The sequence below is a fragment of the Coregonus clupeaformis genome, chromosome 20, assembly GCF_020615455.1.
Source record: "Coregonus clupeaformis isolate EN_2021a chromosome 20, ASM2061545v1, whole genome shotgun sequence".
Classification (NCBI taxonomy): domain Eukaryota; kingdom Metazoa; phylum Chordata; class Actinopteri; order Salmoniformes; family Salmonidae; genus Coregonus; species Coregonus clupeaformis.
This window is the reverse complement of record NC_059211.1, coordinates 51,235,755-51,250,368: the sequence shown is the minus strand read 5'-3', so window position 1 is coordinate 51,250,368 and position 14,614 is coordinate 51,235,755. Positions and strand designations below refer to the sequence as shown.

At 43.3% G+C, this 14,614-nt stretch overlaps 1 protein-coding gene across 1 annotated transcript; it reads right to left on the bottom strand.

Annotated features, from left to right (window-relative positions):
* Window positions 1-4,471: 4,471 nt before the first annotated feature.
* On the bottom strand, window positions 4,472-9,359 carry gorab (golgin, rab6-interacting). Its single transcript, XM_041840507.2, is given in 6 exon segments — window positions 4,472-6,175; window positions 6,744-6,884; window positions 7,011-7,112; window positions 7,382-7,538; window positions 7,541-7,714; window positions 9,138-9,359. Coding segments are annotated over 6 exon segments (1,056 nt in total). The 5' UTR covers window positions 9,193-9,359; the 3' UTR covers window positions 4,472-5,748.
* Between the last annotated feature and the right edge of the window lie 5,255 nt (window positions 9,360-14,614).

Sequence of the window (14,614 nt, the reverse complement as noted above, 5' to 3'; positions counted from 1 at the left end):
TCCAGATGTGCTTCTCTCGTTCTTTCCATGTATTTAATGAAGGCGCGGGGATAGAGTAGTGTTTTTCATCATTAGTTTTCCCTCCAGATTCCTTTTTCCTGCCTACACGTCCATTCCAGTGCCAGTGTAAAAAGCCTCCCCAACAGTTTCGGCCTAAACCCCAAAGCTCCATATAGCCTACTCTTTTCACTCCCGCTTAAAGAATGTTATACGACAAAGTTAGAAGCCTATTCTTTCGTGATTGTCTGACCAAAAAGAAAGGTCAATGTTACTCTGTATGAAGTGTGTCATCCGAAATCTGGCCTGACCTTTGGAATAGGTATATTCCGCAAAATAAAATATATTCATATGATTATTTCTCATTTGAAATCCTCATAGCCTGCATACTGATATGTATACATTATTAAGCGTGACACATGTATGTACAAATATCGTATTCAACGTAGCAAAGGGAAGTTTCATGAGAGGAGAGTTTTAACATCAGCTACTGCCGCCTAAATGACTATAAAAGCCCCAATCTCTGCACATGTGCAAGGGTCAAGCAAACATGTTTTGCTCGATAAAGGTCAAATTGTAAACAGCACTTTTGTAATTAATATGTAATTAAAAAACATAAACATCGTTACCCATCCATCCAAGGAATCGAATTATGCCCATGCGCCATAGTTGCGTCTTTACCCAGGTGAACTACTGACCCTTGATTGTCATTTCAGACAAAGGCAATGATTAGTCTGACAAAAACTCATACTAATTAACCTTTAATATGTTTATGAATTTTTTAAAAGCACACATAAATCAACGTTTGAATTGACATGTCTCCATTATGTTTAACTTATAGGAAAAAAGTTTACCTTGCATTTTCATTATTTAAATTCAATTTTTTAACCTTGTAAAACGTAATAAGCTCAAATGCACCGACATATTACGAACAATGTAGAAGATTCAACGAATTTAGCGTAAATGGAAAAAGCGAGGAAAGGGAGACGTGCGCAGTCACAATGAAATACGGTTATTGCCTTGATGTAAACGGATGTCTCAGTTTCAATAAGATAATTTGATCACACACTTAATGCTTACTTTTGGCCATCTTTCATAACAATTCAATCATTGTTTATTGCATATTATGTGCAGTTGAGGAATTCACTCTGGATATCCAAAGTGTAGCTACAGGCATAAGAGAAACGTAATGTAATAGGCATACATCATTTTGATACATAATTTGTGAAAGCTGTGTAACAGTAAGTAAAGATAGGCTACAGGGAATCGTCCAAGCTGGGTGCTGAGGAGCAGACATTTCACAGAAAAACATTTTGGAAAGAAAGAAGTCTTCAGTTTTTCAAGCTGCAAGAATTGTGTACCACAATTACGGTGTTGAAATAATCTACACAAAATTCATTGTTGGGGAATACCTGTTTTTTTAGACAATAACATGAGTACAGTAACTGAATACAGTATAAATAATAACCGAACGTTTTGAAATAATGTGCAATAATGTAGGCCTACTTTAACAAGGCCTATTGGGTTTTATGTTTTAGGTTTATGGAGCAATGGCATGAAGTGCATGCTCTAAAATATATGTCCACGCTTTGGGACGCATGAAACCGTTGCCTACAGAATAGGGCAACAGCAGCGGTTGGCTTTATGATCAGAATCAGCGCGGGTGAATACATTTCACACGCGCATGGCTTTGTAAACTCGGCGTGTTGTTTAATCGGGAGCAGATTGGTTTTCATGTCGGAACACCACACAGGCAGTTTGCAATTAGCGCGAGAGCGTTTTCAATGTTGGAACAATAGAGGTAGAGACGAGAGAGAGAGAGAGAGAGAGAGAGAGAGAGAGAGAGAGAGAGAGAGAGAGAGAGAGAGAGAGAGAGAGAGAGAGAGAGAGAGAGAGAGAGAGAGAGAGAGAGAGAGAGAGAGAGAGAGAGAGAGAGAGAGAGAGAGAGACAGTGTCGCATGTCCCTTCAGAGTCGCATGGCCCAAACGGCAAAGAGGGGGACTGAAATTGCACACACAATGAGGCATCGGCATTACCGTTATCAATACTATATCCAAGCGGAAACACTTGCAGTAAATGATCTACTGTTATACCTCGAACCAGTGAAAATTAAACAGCTTATGCGCGTTAAAATGATTTAGATGATCTCGATTAGAAATCGCCAATGTTGATTATATTGTTATTGAAAACATCTGCCAATTGTGAATTGTGTATTCTAATGTTGTAATCCGAACTCGGTGCCTGCGCGAGGGATTTGCAGTTCAACAGGTCTCAAGATGAGAATTCCCTCGTCGTTGCAATCAGGGATCGCTAGGGGGGCAACACATGGTTTCCCGTCCAGGATATGGAGAGTCAACTAGGAGGCCATTTTACTCCCAATTAGAGAAATAAAGGTGGACATGGGCCAACGCGCTACCCCAATAGGCACTAAGGGTCACTGGACAGCACTGCAGCCAGCCAGTCAGCCCGGCCGACAGAGACGCATGCTGCCGACTAAGATGAGTGCAAGTCATTCAGCCAAGGGCAAGGCAATCTTTCAGCTAATACACTACTGAATCAGCAACAATAGAAAAACATAAAAGTGTGTGTTTTCATTGGAGGAATTGAATAAGCGCTGGTTGGTTGACCAAACTGCAAGTATCCTTAAAGTCAATGGCAATGCATATTGCCGGCCTAGTTACCTTCAGTGTTTCTCAGAACAATTTTAATCAATTTCGATGCACATTTACACAATTATTCAAACACAGGCCTACATTTCTTTTTAAGCAACGAAAATTCAAAGTAGGCTAAATTAAATCATATACAATATGAAATCATATTCACTTTCGTTCAATAACCTATATATAGGTCTAGCGGTTTCTAAATTAATCATTGCATGTCATACACTTTAAAGAGAAAATGATTATGTCTGATTCCAAATGTGTCTATTCAAATATCATAACATGAGTAGGCTAGGCCTAGCCTAAATGCTTATTACACTGATCCCATGTATATTTGCCCACGAATTATTAAACCCACATTATCAACATAAAAATGTATAGCAAAAACTGTATTTTCTCTCTCTCTGAAATTCTAATTCAAGGTAGGCATATGTTTCACACAGTTCCATATATCTATAGCTGTATTACATATCTAAATCGATTTCGATATGGCTGTGGCTAACAAATAGGTCTATAATTTAGAAATACCTTGATAAATAACTTGATCGAAGAATCCCACAGATAGGCTATTATATTACAGCCTTTAGACAAACATGTTTTTTTTACCGCCATAAGCAAACTATGCAGTGCAGTTATAATTGAACTCTCGACCATGAACTTTAACTCACAAATAATTAACAAATAGCCTATCAGTTGTTTAATGTCTGTGTACTTTTTCTTGATAGGCCTAACTTGAAATTAAAAGTGTACTTTTTCCTATATATCTTGAAAATAAAAGTGCACCAGGAATTGTTGGTGGACAACGAAATAATATAGCATATACATTAATTAAAACAGTTGGGCTATTGGGCCTAAGCCTTAATTATTCACGATTTATGCAAATACAATTAATTTTCCATAGCCCAAAGTGTCAAGCTCAAAATTCAATAACGCCGACGGGCCAGATGGAGGAGATTTTCAGTAACAGTTGATCTCACAGCTTCTCTGTGGTTGGTTCTCGGGTTACACGGCCCTTCTCGACCTGTCTAGGGACTCCAGCGTCACATAAATCACACAGTGCTCTAGAAGTCCGCCGCTTTCTGAAGTCGTTGGGCTTTACCGCTTCACCAAAGCCAACCGCTAATAGTCAATTCCAAGTCGTGTTTTTGTATACTTCTACCTTATAGCCTTTAGATTCCATAAGAGTTGGGAACATACCCTACTGAATTATGCCGGCTTCTATAGAGCTAAATTAGTACAAGTCAGCTCTATGATTTTTCTTTATGATTTATCCCATAGAAGAACAGCCGCTATACTATTTTCTGAGGAGGCATACATGCACTATTAGACAATAGGCAATGGCATACACGCAAATACAGGTAGCCTTTAAACATCCATCAATAAATAACACATTCTTATTATTAAAACAAATGAGTAAAATATCATTTCAGGCAGGATATCAAACGCATTAAAGCGTTGACCTGTGAGGTGGCGGGGACATTCAGTGGTCACTCACTACTCGCTAACTAATTAAAAGAGCTGGGTTTATGGTCTCCCTTTCAGACGGCCAGATGTGACCAAAGCGCTGTAAAATCTCAGAGCGGTTTACAGAACACTTACTGCACTTAAAATGACTTGAAAAAGCGATGGGAGTTCGAAACTATTCTCACTAAATTCCACTCCGGCACCACAAGCTCCAATAAGGAATCCGTTTCACTCGGACACCTTACAGCAGTTAGAAAGACAGATTGAAACAGATCATTCAAAATACTAATTTCTTATAATGAAGATGACAAAAACAAAGCAAATCAGAAATAAGAAATACAAGTTTAGTATTAATTTAATTATAATACTTTATTCATACTAATTTAACCAACCAAGATGACATGAACAGCATAGAAGTGTTACAATTAACAGGTTTTGTGCAGTTGCATTCAGGTTCAGAATATATATATATAAAAATAAAATACATACCCAAATACTAACCACATATTGTAAAATAATACATGTTTACATATCCACCTACTTTAAATAAGCCCATTTCAATACAAAACAACAGATATGTTGGATTTAAACAAATTCACATAGAATTAATGTTAAGGATAATATATATATTTTTTTTAACACACAATTAATAATTTGGTTCCCCCCGGCACACACAGGGCCATAAAGCTTGTTTTTACGCACAAAACCAGCTGCAGCACACTCATATCAGATACATGTTATATTGCTGTAGACACATTTGTTCCATAGAGTGCCACTGAAAACAAGCTCTTCTAAAGCCATAACAGTAAAGCAGTAACATGCCGCTGAGCAGTTTCCTCTCAGAGCATACATACATTATGAGATATCACCTTACCATTCCTTAGGAAGCCTGCTGGAGATCTGCAAGTCTTTAATAAGCCTGAGACAGACAGAGTTGGGTTTTGGGAAATACCAGCCCTTCGATAGCAAACCCTCCCAGATAATATGTTGATCTACAACATACAGTCAGAATAGATCTGTCACAGTGCTGCTTTAGTGAACACAAGTATCTTGTATTGATCTGTAGCCTGGATCTGCACAGAGGAACATTCAGGGGTTTACTGTTAACCACCTCCTTTCAGCTGCACCATAAAGACAACGCAGGCCAATTTTAAAAACAGCTATGCTTTCAATTCTACATATGCTTGGCTAGGCATGATACAGAGAGAGCATCCACTTCTGATGTAAATGTTGTGCAAAAGAAGAGCTTGAAGCATTTTAGACACCAGCACACAGACAAACCACCCTCGACAAACAGTAACAAAACACTAATGTTGTTCGCTCCACAATGAAGACTCAGTGAGCTAGTTCTCAGGCAGTACAAATCTAAATGAATTTCCCCCTAACGGTAGAATGTTCATACATATACTGGCTTACCTGGTTAAATAAAGGTGAAATATTTTTTTTTTTAAATACAGTACACAGGACTGTTATGCAAAGAGAGGAAATATCCTCTGATGTATTGGACATACATTATTAGTGTTAGTATACTGAGGCTATGTGGTAACGGACAGACTGACATTGAGTCAGTAAGAGTCTGTTACCTTGAACAGTGAAAGTAAGGGCTGACACCTCCCCTCCCCGAGTCTCAGGAAGCAGAAGCCGGGGCCTCAGCCGCACTCTGCCCCGCTAGGGGGCTGTTGGCCGTTTTACAGTCCTGATCGCTCCCCTTTGGTTCGGTCACCGTCACTGCAGGGTAGTCCTGCTGGAGCATGGCACTGCCTGCCTGTGTCTCAGTCTCTACCCCTGGTGTGGACCCTGTATCTGGGGGAGACTGGACATGTGCCTCTCCCTGGTTCTCCATGACACTCTTCTTCCTCTCCTCCTCCTGTTCCTCCTCCGTGGCCTGGAGGTGTAGTTGCTGCAGCAGCTCCTCCAGCTTGTGGGCCTTGCGGAGCTCGTTCTGCTGGATGATGGCACACAGGTGCTCCGTCAGCTGCTCCTTTATCTCCGTCTTCTTGTGGAGGTCCAGCTTGGCCGTTACATACTCAGACTCCGCCTTCTCATAGCGCTTCCTGAACAGAAAAGAAGACAGGCAGATGGATTAGGAGTTATTAGGATTTTGTTTTATAGCATAGGAAGGAATACATGGCATAGCTCACCTGACAAAGACTTCTGTGAAGTCAAAACGTTGTTGATTTGGGTTCAGAAAAAAGTCACTGGGGAGCAGCAATATTCCTTGTGCAGGCCACTCATTCCTTTATCTCAGTATAATTTTTTTAGCACAAAAGTAGGATGTATCACCTTCCTTTTTTCATGTCTGAGAGGAAGGACTGCATGTGTTGAAAGCGGTTTATGGCATTAGGGACATTGTTCTATGAATGTATTGGGATGTATTGAAGGAGTATGCTGAATAACCTGTAGGGAGCAGTGTTTCCAGAGTTTGAAATAAGGAAATGTTCACTGCCATATCAGTATAGCTACAGACTGCTGTGTTTTTTTTTTTGTGATACAACAAGAATAATGGGTATTAGTAAATTGACAACTATCATGGATGACCTCTCCTGAGTGAAAATACAACCTGATTGAACAGAATCCCATCTCCGTGGCAAGGATTCAGCATGTTCTCCAAGTTGTGTTTACCTTGCAGTGTTGTAGTCCCAGCTGGCCTGCTCTATCACACCTCTCAGAATGCAGATGTCGTTGGACACCATATTGTCCAGAGTCTGCAAATCTTTCTGGATCCTCTTCAGCTTCACTGTCTCTGCCTGGGTCTGTTTGGATCTGTGTACACAGAAAACAGGCAGCTGGTTGAATTTTTGCATGTGTAACCACAGCAAGTGTCCATATAAAACAATGTGTATCAGAATAGCTGGTACTGATAATGTGAACTATGGGACCTGTCCTTACTTCTCAGCAATGGTCTTGGTCAGGAGGGCTTTCTTGCGCTTATTCCTCTCTTCCATCATCTTTTGGTCTTGCTGAAGCAGCTCTATGCGGGTCTTCTCCCGACTACAACAATAACAACGACGAGCATTAACACACAATACAGAGAATGGCGATCAGCAGACATGATTATGTGTTTGATCTACAAACAATAAAGGACAGGCGTAATTAGCCTAAGATAAGTATTCTTAAAATAAATTACTGCACTCTTCTTGGTTTTTGGACCCTGTGAGTGTCAACATTACTGGCATGTCAAACTAAACCAATGTACAGGCAACTGTGAGATCATCATAAGACATTGCTCTATAACTAATTTATTATAAAAACTTACTAACAATTCCACCTCTTGTTTTTCCAACTCCTTGGCAATCGGCGGTGTGTCCTCCGCTGGTGCAGGAGCATGGTTTACGGTAAGGGGCTCTTTTTGGCTGGGTTCCTCCACCGGCTTTGTGGGGGTAACGACGGGCTGAATGACAGCCTGCGGCGGGGCTTAGCGGGCTGCGGCAGAGGCTTGGTTAGCTGCTGCTCGGGTGGTAGCACAGGCGAGCCGGGTCCACTCTTTTGCTCAGCGGCTAACTGGAGGGCTCTCTCTCGCTGCAACTGCTGCCGACTCCGGTTAGTAGGAGCTGGTTTCCGTCCACGACCTAAAGCCGCAGGCACCGCCTGGTCTGATGAATGAGGTAAAACAACAGGGATACTGGATATCGATACACTTCACAGACGTAACTAGCTACTGAATTTACAAATTAATGGATATCTGTGGAAAGCCGACAGATCCTCTTGGCTAAGCAGCTAACGTTATACTAGCCCATGATCATGAATCTGTTTCATCACATTACACATAAGAGTCATTGGACGAAGGCGTCTTCAGTACGGGTAGTTTTGTTAAGCGCCCCGACGGTCGACGGTCAATCTGAACATACACATGCGTCATTGCGCTAAGGTTTTGGAAACATAAGGACCTTATCTTTCATTTCAGCAACAACAAAAAAAAAAAGAAAAAAGGCTAAATTGATACACACCTTGATAGGGTTAGTTTTCCCACATAGCCATATCTCAATGTTACAGCGCTTGTTTACAGAAAACAGACGGAAAACAAGAGACAACCACCTGTGCTAATTAGCTATCTAGCGTGCTACGAACACCTGTGTGTAAGCGTAACTCGGGAAGTGTATCAGAAGTGTAGTTTCGTTGCATGGAGGCACCCATAGCTGTATGGATCTGTAACTGCTACAGTAAGTGTATGTTTTTTATTTTAAGGATTCTTTCTCGCTGATGAATGATAGGAGTCATATGTTTTGAAAGCCATATCACAAGCGATGATTATTGACGGTTCTAAAACACAGCGTTGGGATTGCAGTTCACATGAACCAGTCGTGGGCGATGCTAATGGCAGAGAACTGTAGGGAGAAGACAGAATGCCACCTAGAGTTTTCGTGAGCTAACCTTACGTAAGCCCAAGATGTACTCTTAAGCAGCCTACCGTTACTCCTTAAGGTCCAAGGATCTTATGTTATTTTCAGAAGTAGACTGGCTCTGGCAGCCAAAACAGCCAGATACTCCATCTAAACGTGAATCGTTTCTCAATGGCGATACGGTTCTAGAAACATAAAGCCTTTTACGTTCATGCCACATTAGAATATACACTTACTGTACCCTGTTTTAACCGGCTTTATCACAGTTGCAGCCAACAGTATTTTTCAGTGACAACATGTTTCTGGCGGCCTTCTTCAGTTACACACAGGTGTTCGGCACATGCTAGATAGCTAATTAGCACAGGTGGTCCCTCTGTCTTCAGTAAACAAGCGCTGTAACATGTGTGGGAACACTAACCCTATTAAAGTGTGTATCAATTTAACCTTTTATTTATTTATTATTATTTCTCGCTGATATGAAAGACACTAAGGTCCTTCCTTATACGTCCAAAACCGTACCACAAGTGATGCATGTTAATCTTCAGACCGAGTTTCGGTGATCTTAACAAAACTCCCCGCTACAGAAGATGCCTTCGTCCAATGACTCTTACGTTTAATGTAATGGAACTGAGAGTCATGATTATCAAGGGCTAACGTTATGCTACCTTGAAGTTACCTTTCTGCTGCAACTTTCGTAGCTCCTCTTCTGAAAACCCTGACCATCCAGCCATTTTAAGATTGATATCCTAGGAATTTAGCGACACGAGATATTTGTTAGCTATTAAATATTTAGCGAAACCGTCAACTTAAAATGCCAAAAGTTAGTAACAATCCAGCAAAACTTTCTACTTAGCCGCCATCTTTGTTTATTGATGCCACGTCAAAGACCCCGAAAAGGACCGGTGAAGGGACACTAAAAATAACGCCTGTTTGATTTTAATACAAATTGTAGTTTATTAATTCAAATGATGTAATATTCACCGGTTTGTGTGCTGTTAGACTAATTATACAACACGCACAAATACTAAACTGAAATTTTTTACCAAGCAAAAAGCTTTTTTTAGATATTGCAAAAAGGGAAACACTGGCAAATACTTTGGATACGATTATGCTTCAGAGCCAGAGTTTATCTAAAGGCCAGTTTATACTTGGTCTAACTACATGTCTGTAGACGATTTGAATGCGACAAGTGTCGCTGGTCAAAATGACATTTAATGTATACTCCGGTGGTATGTCTGTAGACGGTCGCTGCGACTGTTAGTTTCCTTGATGCACAGACATTAAAAACGTTTCTGCGACTTTCTCAACGTCCGTTGTCGTGGTTACCGAACTGCCACAGCAACCAGACCAAATCCTCCTGTGACAAGATGATGCAAATTCTCCTATAGAATTACCTACTTTTATTTCGTCACACTGTGGCACTAAACTATTTTCTGTAAGCTCACCATTACTTTATAAATAAATATGTTGTTGTGGGTTTATTTTCCTGTAATAATTAATAAAAAGTAGCTAAAGTGAAGACGTTGTCTGCTATACACTGGGGAGTCTCGTCATTATTTGAACTGGCTAGCAACGAACCATAACATTGTTTAGAAAATTGCTTTTAGTTGTCTGGCTTGCTAGATTGACGTTTACTGAATTAATTTTTAAGGGGATGGGTTTATTGGTGTTAAAATAGAGAAAGTATGCTAATTGGAGCAACTGGCTGCTGATGTCCTGCACAGTCTGTCATTTTGCGTTTATACTTTTTCATAATGACAAGTTTGATGTCGGATAGTGCTGAGCGATTAACCAACATTTCTGTTATTTTTCGGTTTTTAAACCACTAATTGACCAACATCGGTTCAATTATTTGAATTCCATTTCGTTCGGGGGTTTTCTGTGAGTTCAATGCTCACATTGCACAGTTTCTCTAGAGATAAATCAGATCCAGCCTGAACTTTGCTATATTTTAGGGAGTTGTAGTTTCCAACTGGCCAATATTCTCAACCTGGTCGCATAGACTAGACGTAACATAGTAAATGTAAATCCGGGACACTCTAGGCTATACAAACGCCGCACACCGCGTGGCTGCTGCCTCTCTAACCTGGTGGTCCCTGCACGCACCACCCATGTGGAGTTCCAGGTCTCAGGCAGCCTCTGGAACTGCCGTTCTGCTGCCAACAAGGCAGAGTTCATCTCAGCCTATGCTACCCTCCAGTCCCTCGACTTCTTGGCGCTGACGGAAACATGGATTACCACTAAAAACACTGCTACTCCTACTGCTCTCTCCTCGTCTGACCATGTGTTCTAGCATACCCCGAGAGCATCTGGTCAGCGGGGTAGTGGCACAGGAATCCTCATCTCTCCCAAATGGACATTCTCTATTTTTCCCCTGACCCATCTGTCTATCTCCTCATTTGAATTCCATGCTGTCACAGTCACTGGCCCATTTAAGCTTAATATCCTTGTCATCTATCGCCCTCCAGGTTCCCTTGGAGAGTTCATCAATGAGCTTGACGCCTTGATAAGTTCCTTTCCTGAGGATGGCTCACCCCTCACAGTTCTGGGGGATTCAACCTCCCTACGTCTACCTTTGACTCATTTCTCTCTGCCTCCTTCTTTCCACTCCTTTCCTCTTTTGACCTCACCCTCTCACCGCCCCCCTACTCACAAGGCAGGCAATACGCTTGACCTCATCTTTACTAGATGCTGTTCTTCTACTGATCTCACTGCAACCCCCCTCCATGTCTCCGACCACTACTTTGTATCCTTTTCTCTCTCGCTCTCCTCCAACACTACTCACTCTGCCCCTACTCAGATGGTAATGCGCCGTCGCAACCTTCGCTCTCTATCTCCCGCTACTCTCTCCTCTTCCATCCTATCTTCTCTTCCCTCTGCTCAATCCTTCTCCCTCCAGTCTCCTGATTCTGCCTCATCAACCCTCCTCTCCTCCCTTTCTGCATCCTTTGACTCTCTATGTCCCCTTTCCTCCCGGGAGGCTCGGTCCTTCCCTCCAGCTCCGTGGCTTGATGACTCATTGCGAGCTCACAGAACAGGGCTCCGGGCAGCCGAGCAGAAATGGAGGAAAACTAGACTCCCTGCTGACCTGGCATCTTTTCACTCCCTCCTCTCTACATTTTCTTCATCTGTTTCTGCTGCTAAGGCCACTTTCTACCACTCTAAATTCCAAGAATCTGCCTCTAACCCTAGGAAGCTCTTTGCCACCTTCTCCTCCCTGCTGAATCCTCCTCCCCCTCCCCCCTCCTCCCTCTCTGTGGATGACTTCGTCAACCATTTTGAAAAGAAGGTTGACGACATCCGATCCTCGTTTGTTAAGTCAAATGACACTGCTGGTCCTGCTCACACTGCCCTACCCTATGCTTTGACTTCTTTCTCCCCTCTCTCTCAGATAAAATCTTGCGACTTGTGATGGCCGGCTGCCCAACAACCTGCCCGCTTGACCCTATCCCTCCTCTCTTCTCCAGACCATCTCCGGTGACCTTCTCCCTTACCTCACCTCGCTGATCAACTCATCCTTGACCGCTGGCTATGTCCCTTCCGTCTTCAAGAGAGCGAGAGTTGCACCCCTTCTCAAAAAACCAACACTCGATCCCTCTGATGTCAACAACTACAGACCAGTATCCCTTCTTTCTTTTCTCTCCAAAACTATTGAGCGTGCCGTCTTTAGCCAACTCTCTTGCTATCTCTCTCAGAATGACCTTCTTGATCCAAACCAGTCAGGTTTCAAGACTGGTCATTCAACTGAGACTGCTCTTCTCTGTGTCACGGAGGCTCTCTCTCCTCTGCTCTTGTCCTTCTAGACCTGTCTGCTGCCTTTGATACTGTGAACCATCAGATCCTCCTCTCCACCCTCTCCGAGCTGGGCATCTCCGGCGCGGCTCACTCTTGGATTGCGTCCTACCTGACCGGTCGCTCCTACCAAGTGGCGTGGCAAGAAGCTGTCTCCGCACCACGTGCTCTCACCACTGGTGTCCCCCAGGGCTCAGTTCTAGGCCCTCTCCAATTCTCGCTATACACCAAGTCACTTGGCTCTGTCATATCCTCACATGGCCTCTCCTATAGTTGCTACGCAGACGACACACAACTAATCTTCTCCTTTCCCCCTTCTGATAACCAGGTGGCGAATCGCATCTCTGCATGTCTGGCAGACATATCAGTATGGATGACGGATCACCACCTCAAGCTGAACCTTGGCAAGACGGAGTTGCTCTTCCTCCCGGGGAAGGACTGCCCGTTCCATGATCTCGCCATCACGGTTGACAACTCCGTTGTGTCCTCCTCCCAGAGTGCGAAGAGCCTTGGCGTGACCCGATAGCCTTTGCTTTCCTAACTGATTGTGTATATTGGTTCCTGACTTCCCTGAAAAGTTGCATATCGCGGGGGCTGTTCGCTGCTAATGCAGTACGCCACAGGATGTTTTTGTGCTGGTCAAGGGCAGTCAAGTCTAAGGAGAACCAGGGGCTATATCTGTTCTTAGTTCTGAATTTTTTGAATGGGGAATGCTTATTTAAGATTGAGAGGAAAGCACTTTTAAAGAACAACCAGGCATCCTCTACTGACGGAATGAGGTCAATATCCATCCAGGATACCCGGGCCAGGTTTAGCTAACATCTAGGCGGTGACCCGATCCCGTAGGTTCATGCTCTACAACATTCGGAGAGTACGACCCTGCCTTACACAGGAAGCGGCACAGGTCCTAATCCAGGCACTTGTCATCTCCCGTCTGGATTACTGCAACTCGCTGTTGGCTGGGCTCCCTGCCTGTGCCATTAAACCCCTACAACTCATCCAGAATGCCGCAGCCCGTCTGGTGTTCAACCTTCCCAAGTTCTCTCACGTCACCCCGCTCCTCCGCACACTACACTGGCTTCCAGTTGAAGCTCGCATCTGCTACAAGACCATGGTGCTTGCCTACAGAGCTGTGAGGGGAACGGCACCTCCGTACCTTCAGGCTCTGATCAGTCCCTACACCCAAACGAGGGCATTGCGTTCATCCACCTCTGGCCTGCTGGCTCCCCTACCTCTGCTGAAGCACAGTTCCCGCTCAGCCCAGTCAAAACTGTTCGCTGCTCTGGCACCCCAATGGTGGAACAAGCTCCCTCACGACGCCAGGACAGCGGAGTCACTCACCACCTTCCGGAGACATTTGAAACCCCACCTCTTTAAGGAACACCTGGGATAGGATAAGTAATCCTTCTACCCCCCCCGCCCTTACCCCACCCCACCCCCCCACATTTTTTAAAATAAAAAAATAAAAAAATAGTAAAGTGGTTATCCCACTGGCTATAAGGTGAATGCACCAATTTGTAAGTCGCTCTGGATAAGAGCGTCTGCTAAATGACGTAAATGTAAATGTAAATGTAGGGGGGGTATACAGAAGATAGCCCTATTTGGTAAAAGACCAAGTCCATATTATGGCAAGAACAGCTCAAATAAGCAAAGAGAAACGACAGTCCATCATTACTTTAAGACATGAAGGTCAGTCAATACGGACAATTTCAAGAACTTTGAAAGTTTCTTCAAGTGCAGTCGCAAAAACCATCAAGCGTTATGATGAAACTGGCTCTCATGAGGACCGCCACAGGAATGGAAGACCCAGATAAATGATTCACAGAGTTCAAGTCACAGACAAATCTCAACATCAACTGTTCAGAGGGGACTGTGTGAATCAGGCCTTCATGGTCGAATTACTACAAAGAAACCACCACTAAAGGACACCAATAATAAGAAGAGACCTGCTTGGACCAAGAAACCCGAGCAATGGACATTAGACCGGTGGAAATTTGTCCTTTGGTCTGGAGTCCAAATTTGAGATTTTTGTTTCCAACCACTGTGTCTTTGTGAGACGTGGTGTGGGTGAACGGATGATCTCCTCATGTGTAGTTCCCACCGTAAAGCATGGAGGAGGAGGTGTTATGGTGTGGGGGTGCTTTGAAGGTGACTCTGTCTGTGATTTATTTAGAATTCAAGGCACACTTAACCAGCATGGCTACCACAGCATTCTGCAGTGATACGCCATCCCATCTGGTTTGGGCTTAGTGGGACTATAATTCGTTTTCAACAGGACAATGACCCAACACACCTCCAGGCTGTGTAAGGGCTATTTTACCAAGAAGGAGAGTGATGGAGTGCTGCATCAGATGACCTGGC